The 12552-nt window shown below is 46.7% G+C and overlaps 1 protein-coding gene and 7 non-coding genes across 8 annotated transcripts; 4 read left to right on the forward strand and 4 right to left on the reverse strand.

Annotated features, from left to right (window-relative positions):
* Positions 1 to 2520: 2520 nt before the first annotated feature.
* LOC138237841 (transcription factor HES-7-like) lies at positions 2521 to 6544 on the forward strand. The gene is made up of 4 exons (XM_069187687.1): positions 2521 to 2672; positions 2864 to 2959; positions 4384 to 4471; positions 5436 to 6544. Exons 1-4 carry the CDS (start codon positions 2634 to 2636, stop codon positions 5909 to 5911), a joined length of 699 nt encoding a protein of 232 aa, XP_069043788.1. The 5' UTR covers positions 2521 to 2633; the 3' UTR covers positions 5912 to 6544.
* A 617-nt stretch (positions 6545 to 7161) lies between these two features.
* Positions 7162 to 7243, reverse strand: trnas-uga (transfer RNA serine (anticodon UGA)). Its single transcript has one exon. It is a non-coding gene; the product is annotated as a tRNA-Ser (tRNA).
* A 115-nt stretch (positions 7244 to 7358) lies between these two features.
* Positions 7359 to 7430, forward strand: trnaa-cgc (transfer RNA alanine (anticodon CGC)). The gene has a single exon. It is a non-coding gene; the product is annotated as a tRNA-Ala (tRNA).
* Positions 7431 to 7762: 332 nt separating this feature from the next.
* On the reverse strand, positions 7763 to 7835 carry trnav-uac (transfer RNA valine (anticodon UAC)). The gene has a single exon. It is a non-coding gene; the product is annotated as a tRNA-Val (tRNA).
* Positions 7836 to 7987: 152 nt separating this feature from the next.
* trnat-agu (transfer RNA threonine (anticodon AGU)) lies at positions 7988 to 8061 on the forward strand. Its single transcript has one exon. It is a non-coding gene; the product is annotated as a tRNA-Thr (tRNA).
* A 1820-nt stretch (positions 8062 to 9881) lies between these two features.
* Positions 9882 to 9952, reverse strand: trnag-gcc (transfer RNA glycine (anticodon GCC)). Its single transcript has one exon. It is a non-coding gene; the product is annotated as a tRNA-Gly (tRNA).
* A 157-nt stretch (positions 9953 to 10109) lies between these two features.
* On the reverse strand, positions 10110 to 10180 carry trnag-gcc (transfer RNA glycine (anticodon GCC)). The gene has a single exon. It is a non-coding gene; the product is annotated as a tRNA-Gly (tRNA).
* A 1801-nt stretch (positions 10181 to 11981) lies between these two features.
* Positions 11982 to 12055, forward strand: trnat-agu (transfer RNA threonine (anticodon AGU)). The gene has a single exon. It is a non-coding gene; the product is annotated as a tRNA-Thr (tRNA).
* Positions 12056 to 12552: the final 497 nt, after the last annotated feature.

A 12552-nucleotide genomic window follows, 5' to 3' on the forward strand; every position in this document is an offset into this window, starting at 1 on the left:
TAAAGGCCAGGGGGAAATTTGGCCAGTAACACCCCCACTCTTTTCAAGAAACAACCTGCTATTTTTAATGACCACAGACTGTCAGGACCTCGGTTCTATGTCTCATCCAAAAGACAGTGACATTTTACAGTCTAGTGTACCCATCCCCATACTGGGGCATTAGAGCCACACAGACCGCAGGGTGAGCGCCCCCTTCTGGCCCCACTAACACCTCTTCCAGCAACAGCTGTAGTTTTTCCCAGGAGGTCTCCCATCCAGGTTCACACCTGCTCATATTCAGTGAGCTGCAGGGTAATATAGCTGGTCGCTGTGCTTTTTTGTGACACTGGCCATATGTAAGTTACTTTCTAGTTTTTGAAATGGGATTTACTATATATAAGTGACACTGATGGAACTTTTCAGTCTATGAAGTGACCTCTGAATTTATAACTGACCTACCAGGACCAGGGCTGGACATCCTGCAGACACACTGATCCCTCAGGACCAGAACTGGACACCCTACAGACACACTGACCCCTCAGGACCAGGACTGGACACTCTGCAGACACACTGACCCTACAGGACCAGGACTGGACACACTGACCCCTCAGGACCAGGACTGGACACACTGACCCCCCAGCACCAGGACTGGACACCCTGCAGACACACTGACCCCTCAGGACAAGGACTGGACACCCTGCAGACACACTGACCCCTCAGGACCAGGACTGGACACCCTGCAGACACACTGACCCCCCAAGACCAGGACTGGACACCCTGCAGACACACTGACCCCCCAAGACCAGGACTGGGGATTAAGAAAAAACTGATCTTTAACTGCAGTCATGTTAAAGACAAGCATTGTCTGGTCACATTCACCACAGATCATAATGTGAGGCAAATTCTTACAATCAAGAAAGTGGGTCACCCCCATTTAAAGAGCTCACAATAACACAATAACACGTGTTAGCAAATACGGGTGATCATTTCAGGAGAACAGAAATGTCTGTTGTACGGTGTGCCATGTCCTCCCCTCAGACTGCACTTCACCCGACCCCGGCCCCTCGCTGTGTGCCTCCGGCACGCTTCTCGCATTCTGTCACGCCGGTGGTGCAATCTGACAAACGGCGCGACACCTGCGGCGGGGGGAGGTGTTAACGAGTAACACCGCAGATCCCGGGAGCGGAAGCGCGTCGCCTCCCCCCACCCCGCTCCGACATCAAAGAGTCAGCGGGGAAGGGCTGCCCGTTGCGCGAGATGACAGCTAACGATGTAAAAATCAGCGCGTGCTTATCACCTGGCACTCTGTGTAAACCCTTCTTCACCTCCTGCGTGTTCTTCTGGCAATATTATCTGGGGGTTAGTTAGGACACCCCCCGACAGACAATGTCTTCCCAACAGGGCTAAAGACATAAACTTTCAAACTGCTCATAGGTTTTATCCTGTTCAGCTAACGCTATTTAGACTCAGATATGAGCAAGAGGATTCATGTGTGTTCTGTAGGGCTGGAAAAGACGCACTGAGACATGTGCCGCCTGTATAAAGACGACGTTGTTCAGGATAGACTTGCAAAACTTTTCTTCAAGCATTTAAACGTGAAGGCTAGATTTAAGGAGTTTGAAATTGTGTTATAATTTGTAAGATGTGGTGTAGAAAAAGAAAATGTATTTATAACTGACGTGTTAGCAAATCATATTCCCAAAACAAAATGATCTAATGCTATTCCTACCTTTGATGCTTCAGAACTCGTGAACTCCATTAAAACGTGAAAAATAAAACGGCAAAACCCACAATTGATATATGCAGAAATTTTAACTTCTTGCGTCCAGCTTTGTAAAGGCTTTTGTCAACATATTGTTCTGTGTTATATGCTCACTTTTTAGGTTTCCTTTTATACTTTGTATTACTTGATGTTCAGTTTGAAAAAGAGCATATGCAACAATGAATAATTGACACAACTTAATAACATCTCGACAGAATGTAATAAAATGGATTAAAGTGTAACAATGTATTGGAACTGAAGTGGAATTGCACCGTGTGAATGAAGAGAAATGACACTTATTTAAGAATTCTTACATTTTAATAAGAAAAACAATGTTTCCGATTCTGGGGTTTTCTGTAGTTTGTGCTGTACCAGAAATACGTCCGATATTGAAGGATTGATCTTGAATTTATCAATCCCTTTACTGCTTGAGTCGCCCTAATTCTGATTTTGAATTCCTTCACGATATTAAGAATGCAACTGCCAAATGAATATTTAGATTTCTTACAGCTGTATTTGGGCTTAGGTACGTGGCAAATTCTTACCCAACTCGGAAAAAAAACGATTAAAAAAATAATGTATGTTATTGACATACCCTGTAGCAAGTTAAAAACTGCTATTCATTGAAGCCTCCTTCAATGAGGTTCATCAACAGATCTGGCGGTAATATCTGAGGTGGGATTGCTCTGGGGAGGGGCAGGGAGCAAGTAGTCTGCTGACGTAGGCCGAGGGTGTCCCCCCCCCCCAGCGTTTACATATGAGAGTCCCTCCCTGCCCCTCAGAGCTGACCTGTGCGTTATACCCGACTGACTGAGAGCTGTCCGCTGCCTGCGTCCCCCGACTGACCCACTGCCGCTCACTGGAAACTGGAAGAACCCCATCGAGCGAGGAGATGACCGGAGCCCTGGCTGAGGACAAGGGACTGAGAAGGGTATTTCTTGTTCTAGTCTTTCACCGAGAATCCCAGCCGACCTTTTCTGCTTCGATCTCTGTGCTGTTCATGAATCGCCTCATCGGGGCTGTCTGAGGGCGCTGCAGGCGACACCCCTCTGCTCTGTCACCCTGTGTGTTATAACCGGGCCCCCGGCAGTCGCGCTAACGTCCTGACTGATTCTCGCGCAGATGTGGAAGCCGCAGGCGGAGCGGCGGCGGCGCGAGCGGATCAACCACAGCTTGGAGAGGCTGCGCGTGCTGCTGCTGGAGAGCACGAGGGAGGAGGTGAGCGAGAGCCGCCGGGAAGTGGACTTTCCAAACTTTATTACACCTCTCTTCCTACTGAATGATTTGACTCCGTCCTGAGATAAAGATCCCAAGTACCCGTAATTTGCTAATTGGAAAGTATCCGATAATCTGGCAAACCATTTAGTGGTGATGGACACACATTTAGACAGAGTCCCAGACAGAAACACAGGGGTCTCTAATCCTTGTCTCTGGGGAGCCTCAGTCTAGTATTTTACCATGACATCAACTTCTTAAAAGATATAGAACAATTCCATTGCGATCAATTAAAAAAGCAATGAGTTCAATCAAAAAAGCTCTCCAATTTCTAATCACTTCATCCAACTCAGGATCACAGGACAGCTGGAGCCTACCCCAGCAAGCAATAGGCACAAGGCAGGGTACACCCTAGACGGCAGTTCATCACAGAGATACACACTCACCGGGGCCTGTTTTCCAATAGAACAATTAACCTACCAGCATGTCTTTAAACTGGAGAACAGCTATATGAAACCCATGCAAACATGCACACTCCACATGTATAGTACTCCAGAGAACTGAACCCAGGGCTCCACCACTCTCCTGGGTGACCGCTGGGGGGTCAGAATTGGTCAGACTGCCCCTTGCACACCTTACTCCAACCTTAAGTACAGACTGGAACCAATTTCCTTAATACCACCCCTTGTTCCCGATCTGAACCACTGACCTCCACCGAAAACCCAGCAACAGCAAAACAGCCCCTGTACCAGCCAGAACACCATCCTCAGACTGCTGTCGAATCTATGGGAGCCCGTTTCCACCAGGGAGTAAAAAAAAAGCGCTACGGTATCTCAGAGTTGCGACTTTATATCTCAGAATTGCGACTTAAAAACTCAGAATTACAACTTTATATCTCATAATTGCAACTTCGAAATAGCCCATATTTCATTGTCTGTCCTTTTGTTATTGTAACTGATTTGTGTTCTAGGGCTTGTGCCCCTCGTCACTCCCACCCTAGTTCGTGCCTCACTGCATGGGCGCAAACCCAGGTCTTCCCAAGTTGGAATCCTGAGTTACTAAATCGGAATTCTGAGATACCATAGCGCGTTTTTTTTTCACTCCCTGGCGGAAACGGGCTTCCATACGAATCCTTGCACCAATCCGTAACTCTGTTTTAACCCAGTCCCAAGACTTATGCCAACCATCCTCTGACTGACACATGGTGATAAAATGCTGGAACTGCACCTCAGTTAGAGTTCGTTAGTCAATGCTGTGTGAACTGTGTTGGGAAAAGGTACTTTTCTAAAATAATCCCTCTAATTAAGAATGCCCTTGATTAGCAGGATTGCTGCTTGCATTTATAAGAAACTAGGGGAAGCTGCTTTGTAAGTAAGACTGGACACTCAGTTCAGTACATCGATCAGTGTATCCAATGTTCCCAGCAGATGCTGAAGAATCCCAAGCTGGAGAAGGCGGAGATCCTGGAGCGGGCTGTGCAGCACATGAGGAGATGGACCCTGCTGGGACACTACGGTACGTTAATAAGGCAAAGCCTGTGGCTGGCTCAGGCGCGTGTCTGTCTGGCTTGTGTCTGTCTCTGCTTTCCTGAGTGATGCTGCGTTTCTGTCTCCTTGATCATTGGGATACATTCCTCTGGCCTGCTGCCTGGCTTTCATTCTAAGACTGCCTTCTTTCTGCCTGGCAGATCTCTCCTGTGCCCGTCTCCCTGTCGATCTGCCTGTCTCCCTGTTGCTCTACCCTCCTTCCTCTCGATCAGTCTGTCTCCCTGTCAATCTGCTTGTCTCCCTGTGTATCTGCTCGTCTCCCTTTTGATCTGCTCGTCTCCCTGTCGATCTTCTGTCCCTCTGTCATCTGCCTGTGTGTCAGATGACAGAGCCCTCGGAGCCCTGTACTGGATAAATGGATGGGTGCACTCCCTGTGCCCAGGCTGAGCAGGGTCTGTTAATGCAAGAGGTGTTAGTGGGGCCAGCGGGGGGCGCTCACCCTGCGGTCCATGTGGGTCCTAATGCCCCAGTATAGTGACGGGGACACTTGACTGTAAACAGGCGCCGTCCTTCGGATGAGACGTAAAACCGAGGTCCTGACTCTCTGTGGTCATTAAAAATCCCAGGGTGCTTCTCGAAAAGAGTAGGGGTGTAACCCCGGTGTCCTGGCCAAAATTTCCAATTGGCCCTTACTAATCATGGCCTCCTAATAATCCCCCTCTATGAATTGGCTACATTACTCTGCTCTCCTCCCCACTGATAGCTGATGTGTGGTGAGCGTTCTGGCGCACTATGGCTACCGTCGCATCATCCAGGTGGATGCTGCACATTGGTGGTGGTGGAGGGGAGTCCCCATTACCTGTAAAGCGCTTTGAGTGGAGTGTCCAGAAAAGCGCTATATAAGTGTAAGCAATTATTATTATTATTATTATTAATTATTAATGCTGTGGTAGGGCTCCTGCATCCCTCTCTGATCTGAGCTGTTTTTCCAGGGTGGCCAGAGGGGGCGCCAGAACGGAGTTACGAGCACGGGTTCGTGGGCTGCCTCCGCACCGTGGGCGAGTTTCTGGAGGGCGGGGAGGGTGCCCGAGCCCCCAGAGCGAAACGCAGACTGCTACTGGACCACCTGCCCTCACCGGCCAGCCAAGACCCAGATCGGACCCAAACGCGACTCCACGACCCGTCCTCGCCTTCCTCCGCCCTGAGCATACATGGGCACTGCCCCTGCCCAGCAGCAGGGGGTGCCCTGCTGGACCGACGAAGTGCTGGCAGCTGCCAGTCTGGGACTGAGACCCTGGTGCCACAGGGAGAGGTTGGCAGTGCTGTGCTGGGAGAGGAGGCGGAGGGATCTTGTGGGACAGTCTACAGTTACCATGGTCACAATGCCCAGGGCACGGCCCTCTGTGCACGGCACCCTCCACCACAGACTGCAGTGCCTTTGCACAATGTGTGGCGGCCCTGGCCTTAGAAACAAATAGACTGTACATGGACAAGTGGGGGTTGACCCACTGCTATGGGACTAAAGCCCTGCTGTATTTATAGAGAGTATTTAATTATCAATTACTCAAAACCTGGAGTGGAAATGGCTGTTTTGACTAGAAGGTTGTCACTTCTGATCTTCCTCAAATTCAGATTTGACTTGTGAGCAGTTTTAAATCAATCTGAAAGGTTCAATATCACCATTTATGCCCAAACTGCACAGATCTTAGTCTTTTCCTCAGATCAATCGATGCTGCAGCCCCCTCCTTAAATCCTTATTATGAGCACATGTGAGACCCGTGGGCAAGAGTCTTGATTCACCGGCGTCGTCAGTAGCATAATTACAGCCGAAATCATCATTGTCTTCATCTTCATCATCCCCCAGGACTGCTGTCATCATAGTAACTGTAATTACTGTCATTATCGTCATCATCATCACCAGCCATACCGTCACTGTCATTATCATCGCCATCATCATCATCTTTATTGTTACTGCCGTGGAAGTCTTGTCTCCCTGTGCCTGAGCCTTCCTCTCCTGCTCTGAGTTGCTCTCTGTTTTCTGTTGTTTCTCTGCTGTCTGTGCTTTTCCTGTCCTTAACACACATATATATATATATCTGTATTATAGTTCCCATATTCTTTTTTTTAATAAAAATATGTAAGTAATTATCATCTCTTATTTCTTTTATCATGCTTTCCGCAGTTGTATTTAGCGAACCAAACCGAAGGAGTCTCGGTGCTCCCGGTCTCTGTTTAAACGGTGTTTTCTAAGTTCGCGGGTCCTGGTCATCAGCACTTCGTGACACCCTCGTCATCGTTTAATCTGAGGTGTCTTGGGCAGCCGAGTGGCTGGCTGCCCAGTTTCCTGGGGGTAGTCTTGCACTTCGCTTTATCACGAAGAACCAGGTATATGCTTGTTGAAACGAAAGCCGAATTTATGTAAACGAGTGGCAGTAAGAAAGTGGCTCTAGTCGTCCAAGCGGTTAGCCACGCAGGCTGCAAAGGAACAAGTAAAGTTTTAATTCATGCTGAAAAGAGAAGAAATGAAACACAACGTTTCGGCTGTGGAATCTTCTTCAGGTGAGTGGCTCTATACAGGCAACAATTCCTCCAAGATCTTCTATGAATTTGTGCACAGATTTAAATAATATTCTCATTTCCACTTCATTTAAACTATAATCCCATGTCAGTGCTGTTTACTAATAGTATAAAGATTTTTGCTGATAAAATACGAGACCTCGCTGCGAGCAGGGTTCGAACCTGCGCGGGGAGACCCCATTGGATTTCAAGTCCAACGCCTTAACCACTCGGCCATCGCAGCACGTAGGAACTGTGTTTCAAACTGTGTTTCAAACTGACACAACAAAAACCGGAAACTAATAATGGCACACGATTTATTTCTTTAAGTACCGCATAATAGGAATGTGTAACAACGTGGGGATGTAGCTCAGTGGTAGAGCGCATGCTTCGCATGTATGAGGCCCCGGGTTCAATCCCCGGCATCTCCATCTGTTTTTTTTTTCCTCTACTGTCTGCTTTCGCTTATAAAATATCCGACATTATAAAATAATTACAGTTAGTTGCAGTTTTTATTTTCAGAATAAGAAATATAAACTTTCATTTCTCTATAACAAAAACATGTTAATTTGAGAGCAACGCACATGTACCCTGCACGCCTCTCGGATATGTAATAGCGTGTATTTCCTAATTTCCTAAGATACATTGCAGCGCTGACGAGTATTGACACAATACTGTACTTGTAACTTTGAAAAAAATGTAAGGACTTCTTTCTTAAGTGGCTACACTTACATGTACGGAGGTGTTCTAAAACGATGCGGGCTGGTTCCACTGGGGCTCGAACCCAGGACCTTCTGCGTGTAAAGCAGACGTGATAACCACTACACTATGGAACCGTCTCCTCTTCCAGGGATACTTGGAACACTGAAGAGACTTCATGAATCGGGTGTTTACCGATTCTTATACGTACGGCGCTGTAAACAAAGTGTGACGTAGTCTTTTTCACGTAGGGACGTGAAACTAAACCAGGCACCCTAACCGCAGGGGTGGCGCCGTGGCTTAGTTGGTTAAAGCGCCTGTCTAGTAAACAGGAGATCCTGGGTTCGAATCCCAGCGGTGCCTTTTGAAAAGATATGTCCTCTCTGCTGTTGCTGTTATGTTCTTGGTGCTTCTAACTAAAAAAAAACATTACATTAAACATTAAGCATTTTTTTTTTATTTTTTAAATGCCAGGACAAACAAAAGCGTGAAAGTTGTTCAACTATTGGCACCAAAACGCGTTGTTTTCCTTGCAGTTTTTCCTGTATTAAGTGGGGGTGAAGTAGTTCAGGTAGGTAGTTGCGTCAGAATGCGGTAAAGCATAGGCTGCGGTAATAGGTTTATTCCATGCTGAAAAAAAGAAGAAAGAAAACACGTTTCCTCCGTGGAGCCTTCTTCTGGTGTGAGAAAGACAGGGCAGTAAGCAAAGGTAATGTAGTGGGAGAACAAAGGCTGGGAGAGTGGAGGAGTGGGAGCAGAGGATAGAAAGAGAGGCCAATCAAGAGGTGTGAAGACAGAATAGGTGTAGGGAGGTGTGAAATGAAACTTCCAATGAATGGAGAAAATTTAAAAGTGGAGTAGTCTGTCGTTAAGAGAAGGGGGAAGGTGTGATCCTAGCTGCAGGATTCTTTTGGTTTCGGTGGTCTTTCTGATGTATGAGTTCGGAAACCCGTCTTTGAGAACACAGACGGAGAGATTAGAGCTGTCGTGCCTGTAGGATGGAGAAGTGGTAGTTAATAGTCCTGGGGATAGGAAGTGTGTTGGGGTGGTAGGGAAGCCCAATGGGGGTGCTCAACCTTGAGCCCTTCGGATGTGTTTCTCTCCCAGTGGCAGCAGGAGCAGAGAGGTGCTTTTCGGAGCTCAAGCTATTAAAATTTACCCAAGGTTGAAAAAAATAGACAAATCGATTTTTAGAGCGTTTCTTAAAATACAACTTTCCTATCTGCTCTGCCTTACTGATCTGACATTCCGTGTGATTCAGTGCACTTAAATTTCGTACTTAATTTTATATTTATACAATTTCTATCTACACAAGTTTAATGCAGTACGTTTTATGTTTTGCTTTAATTTGGGAGAAATAGATATCCTGTTTATCATTGTGTATTGTTGTTAATGCTCCTTTTAATTATTTTCGATGTTAAAATACTTTTTTGTTTACCATTCTGTCAAAAAAATGTCTCTCATGTTCTTGTTTAGGTTATTTATTATGTGTCCTTTGAAGCTGGTCAATAAAGCTTTTCTAGTTATATAGTTAGTGAATTTAATTGTTCTTAACAGTACAATAAGGATGTGCTTGGAGCTGATAGTGTTGTGTGTGATCTGGAGGGGCCCCTTTCCAAGAGCTTGCCTAGGGCCCCCAAAGAGCTAGGCCCGGCCTTGATCTGTACTACCATCGCCCTTTGGTGCAGAATACAGTGAATCTTCAGAACATTTCGATATGCAGTCGGGTTAAGTGTACCGAGTTTACCTACTGCAGAACACAACAATACCACGGAAAGACAGTAGGGGGCGTGCTAAGACTAAGAACTGCACAACCGCTCTCATGTTACAGTATGTCAGGGTGGGCTACTTGTGAAATGTGAAGCGCTGTCAGTGACCCAGTCTCTCGATATCTAATGACTATATATGCTTTGGCAACACTGTAATTTACCGGTCATGCAAATAAAGCTGCATGAATTTAATTGATTTCTCGGGTTTTTTGCTGAACCACATGGCAAGAGACGGCCTATCGACTGAACACTTGCGATCTGCCACATTTTTGTTTAAAAACTTGTATAAAATGTAGAAGAATGGAGAAAATATTAGGTTACGTCCTACTTTTAGAAATAAAAAGCTGCATCAGTTCAGTTTAATACTTTATTGCTATAATAACTAGATACATGTTTGGTAAGAAAAGGGGATGTTGCATTGGCCGGGAATCGAACCCGGGCCTCCCGCGTGGCAGGCGAGAATTCTACCACTGAACCACCAATGCTTGCAGAAATCCTTGGGCATTCGGAAGATGGTCCGCTTACACCTTCTTCCAGTTATGAATATAGAGTGCTCGTCCTGGCTATTTCACCACGGGAATTACGACACAAAAACAAAAGAAAAAGAACTAGATACAGTAGCTTGGTAAGAAAAGGGAATGATGCATTGGCCGGGAATCGAACCCGGGCCTCCCGCGTGGCAGGCGAGAATTCTACCACTGAACCACCAATGCTCACAGAAACACTACTTTACAGACGGCCAGCTGAACTGCAGCGAGCCTCTTACTGGGAGTCCTTCCTTACTCTATTTTCGTTTTTATTTCTACTAGGACTTAAATAAATTGATTTTCTTTCTACATTTGGAGCATTTGAGCTCTCCCAGCTTTCTGGCGTGCCTGGGGCAACCTACTACGTAATTCTCAGTCTGGCTGATCTCTACACAGACGCTGTAATGCCCTGCGTTACTGCGCGGTTTGAAACTCTTCATAACTGGGAGAAACTGTTGTGCAGGTAGAGTCTTGTAATAAACTGCCATTGTCTGCGACAAAGCTGCAAAAAAAAAAACACGATATTGTTTCGTGAAATAAAAATAATCTTTTTTTATTTCCGGCCACCGTCATCATACACGATACACTGGCGTCTACGTTAAATGTACCCCCCACTAATAAGAAACGCCGATCACTGAATTCTCTGATCGATACAATCGACGCGTTTCCGCTGTTTTCCCGGCAAGCAGTGACAGTTCTTTTATGACAAGAAAGAGCAGACGTCTGCAAACCACTCCGTCTCAGTCCCTGGTTTTAGGCGTAACAAGTTGCGTGTGATGGCCCGGTATCTGTGGGGTTCTGTTCTGCTCGCGATAACATAATTGATCTGATTAATTCCACCCAGTCATTTTCTAATCTAGGTGGGTAGCTGCGTCAGCATGCGTAGGCTGCAAAGGAACAAGTAATAGGTTTATTCCATGCTGAAAAAAAGAAGAAAGAGAACACAACGTTTCGGCCGTGGAGCCTTCTTCAGGTGTCAATTTTCTAATCTAAATTAATCCAATTCAGGGTCTCGGGGGAGCCTGAGCCCATCCCGGCAAGCAACAGGCGCACAGCAGGGTACACCCCGGACGGGATACCAGTCCATCGCAGGGCAGACGCGTAGACACACACAATCACAGCAGGGCCAGTTTTCCCAGTTGGATTGAACTCTGAGGCATCAATTGCAAAGGACCTTAAGATTGACCCAAAGTGTGTGCAATGACACAAATGTACTGATTGTTTAATGAACCACGGCCACCAGCGGGGTGTGAGACCCGCCTTCAAACCCATCGCTTTCCCCCGCTTGTCTTCCAGCTGGTTAGCAGTGAAGGCGCGGGGCTCAATCCTAAATCTCCGACACACGCCTCCGGGCTAATCCTATACGATAATGTTTTTGATTGTTCGATTTCCCTGTTACAGTCACAGACTTACCTATAAACAGTAAAAAAGAAACATTACGTTTAAAATAAACATAACATCACATAAAAGACATCAGTCCATACATGGTCCTTTCGCATCGCTACTGCAAACGGATGTGTCAGAGCTTCGTTTCCGCTCTGAAAGACCACACATAAACCATCGGGTTGGTAATTGAATCTAGTAAGTGTTTATTTTACTGCGAACCGTTTTAAACGTTGTTTCATTTCACCTTGTTTGGAAGGCGGTGTCTGTCAGGGGTTGTCCAAACTATTTTCCAGTTAATAGTTTCAAATATTGTATTTCAGAAGGATGTAGAGGGAAGGACGAATCAGGGTTTACACAGATTCCCTATACGGTCATTATTGCATTTTTTTTTCGTCTTTTATTTCCACACCCAAAAACAGATCGACTGGAAAGCCTGGCAGGTGGGTTCTGACGGGGATTCAACCGCCCTCTGCACCCCCATACACCCTTGACACGCGCGTGCTCACTCGGAACCGGGTTTCCGGCACTGCCACCCCCGCCGAGCCCACCGACAGGGTGGAGGGACGGGCTCTGGTGGCGATTATGGAAGCGGAGCAGCGGGGGCGCCGTGGCTTAGTTGGTTAAAGCGCCTGTCTAGTAAACAGGAGATCCTGGGTTCGAATCCCAGCGGTGCCTTTTTTGTGTTCCGCGTCATCCATTGAATATGGGCGCAAGATGTTAAGAGGTTGAGCTCTTATAAAGCAATCCTGCTACCAAACACACGCTAAAACAATATCTCGCATCTTATCGACGTTAAATGAATGGGTCCATTCACGAGGGCGAATATTGCAGGGGCATTCACGGATATCGGTGGGACTGCAGACCTCCCCTTAAGCAAGTTTTCCTGCATCGGTTTTCGCAGGCGTAAGGGAATAAGGGAATACTCCAGTTTCCCGTCTCTTCAGGGGAATTTGCGAGGGAGTCCTACAGGAAGTATTCTCCAGATTTCGCGTCGCTGTTAAACGGTAAGACGATGACGCTGAAGCGCTGTCCTTCGGGCGAGATGTTAACATTGGGTCCTGGCGCTGAGCCCATCAAAGATCCCAGCGCTGCACGGAGGAGTAGGGGTGTTAAACGTCTTGTCCCGGTCGAATCTCTCCCCGGGCTGTTCGTTCGGGCGCCGCAGTTTCTCA

Source organism: Lepisosteus oculatus, chromosome 3 (genome assembly GCF_040954835.1).
Source record: "Lepisosteus oculatus isolate fLepOcu1 chromosome 3, fLepOcu1.hap2, whole genome shotgun sequence".
NCBI lineage: Eukaryota > Metazoa > Chordata > Actinopteri > Semionotiformes > Lepisosteidae > Lepisosteus > Lepisosteus oculatus.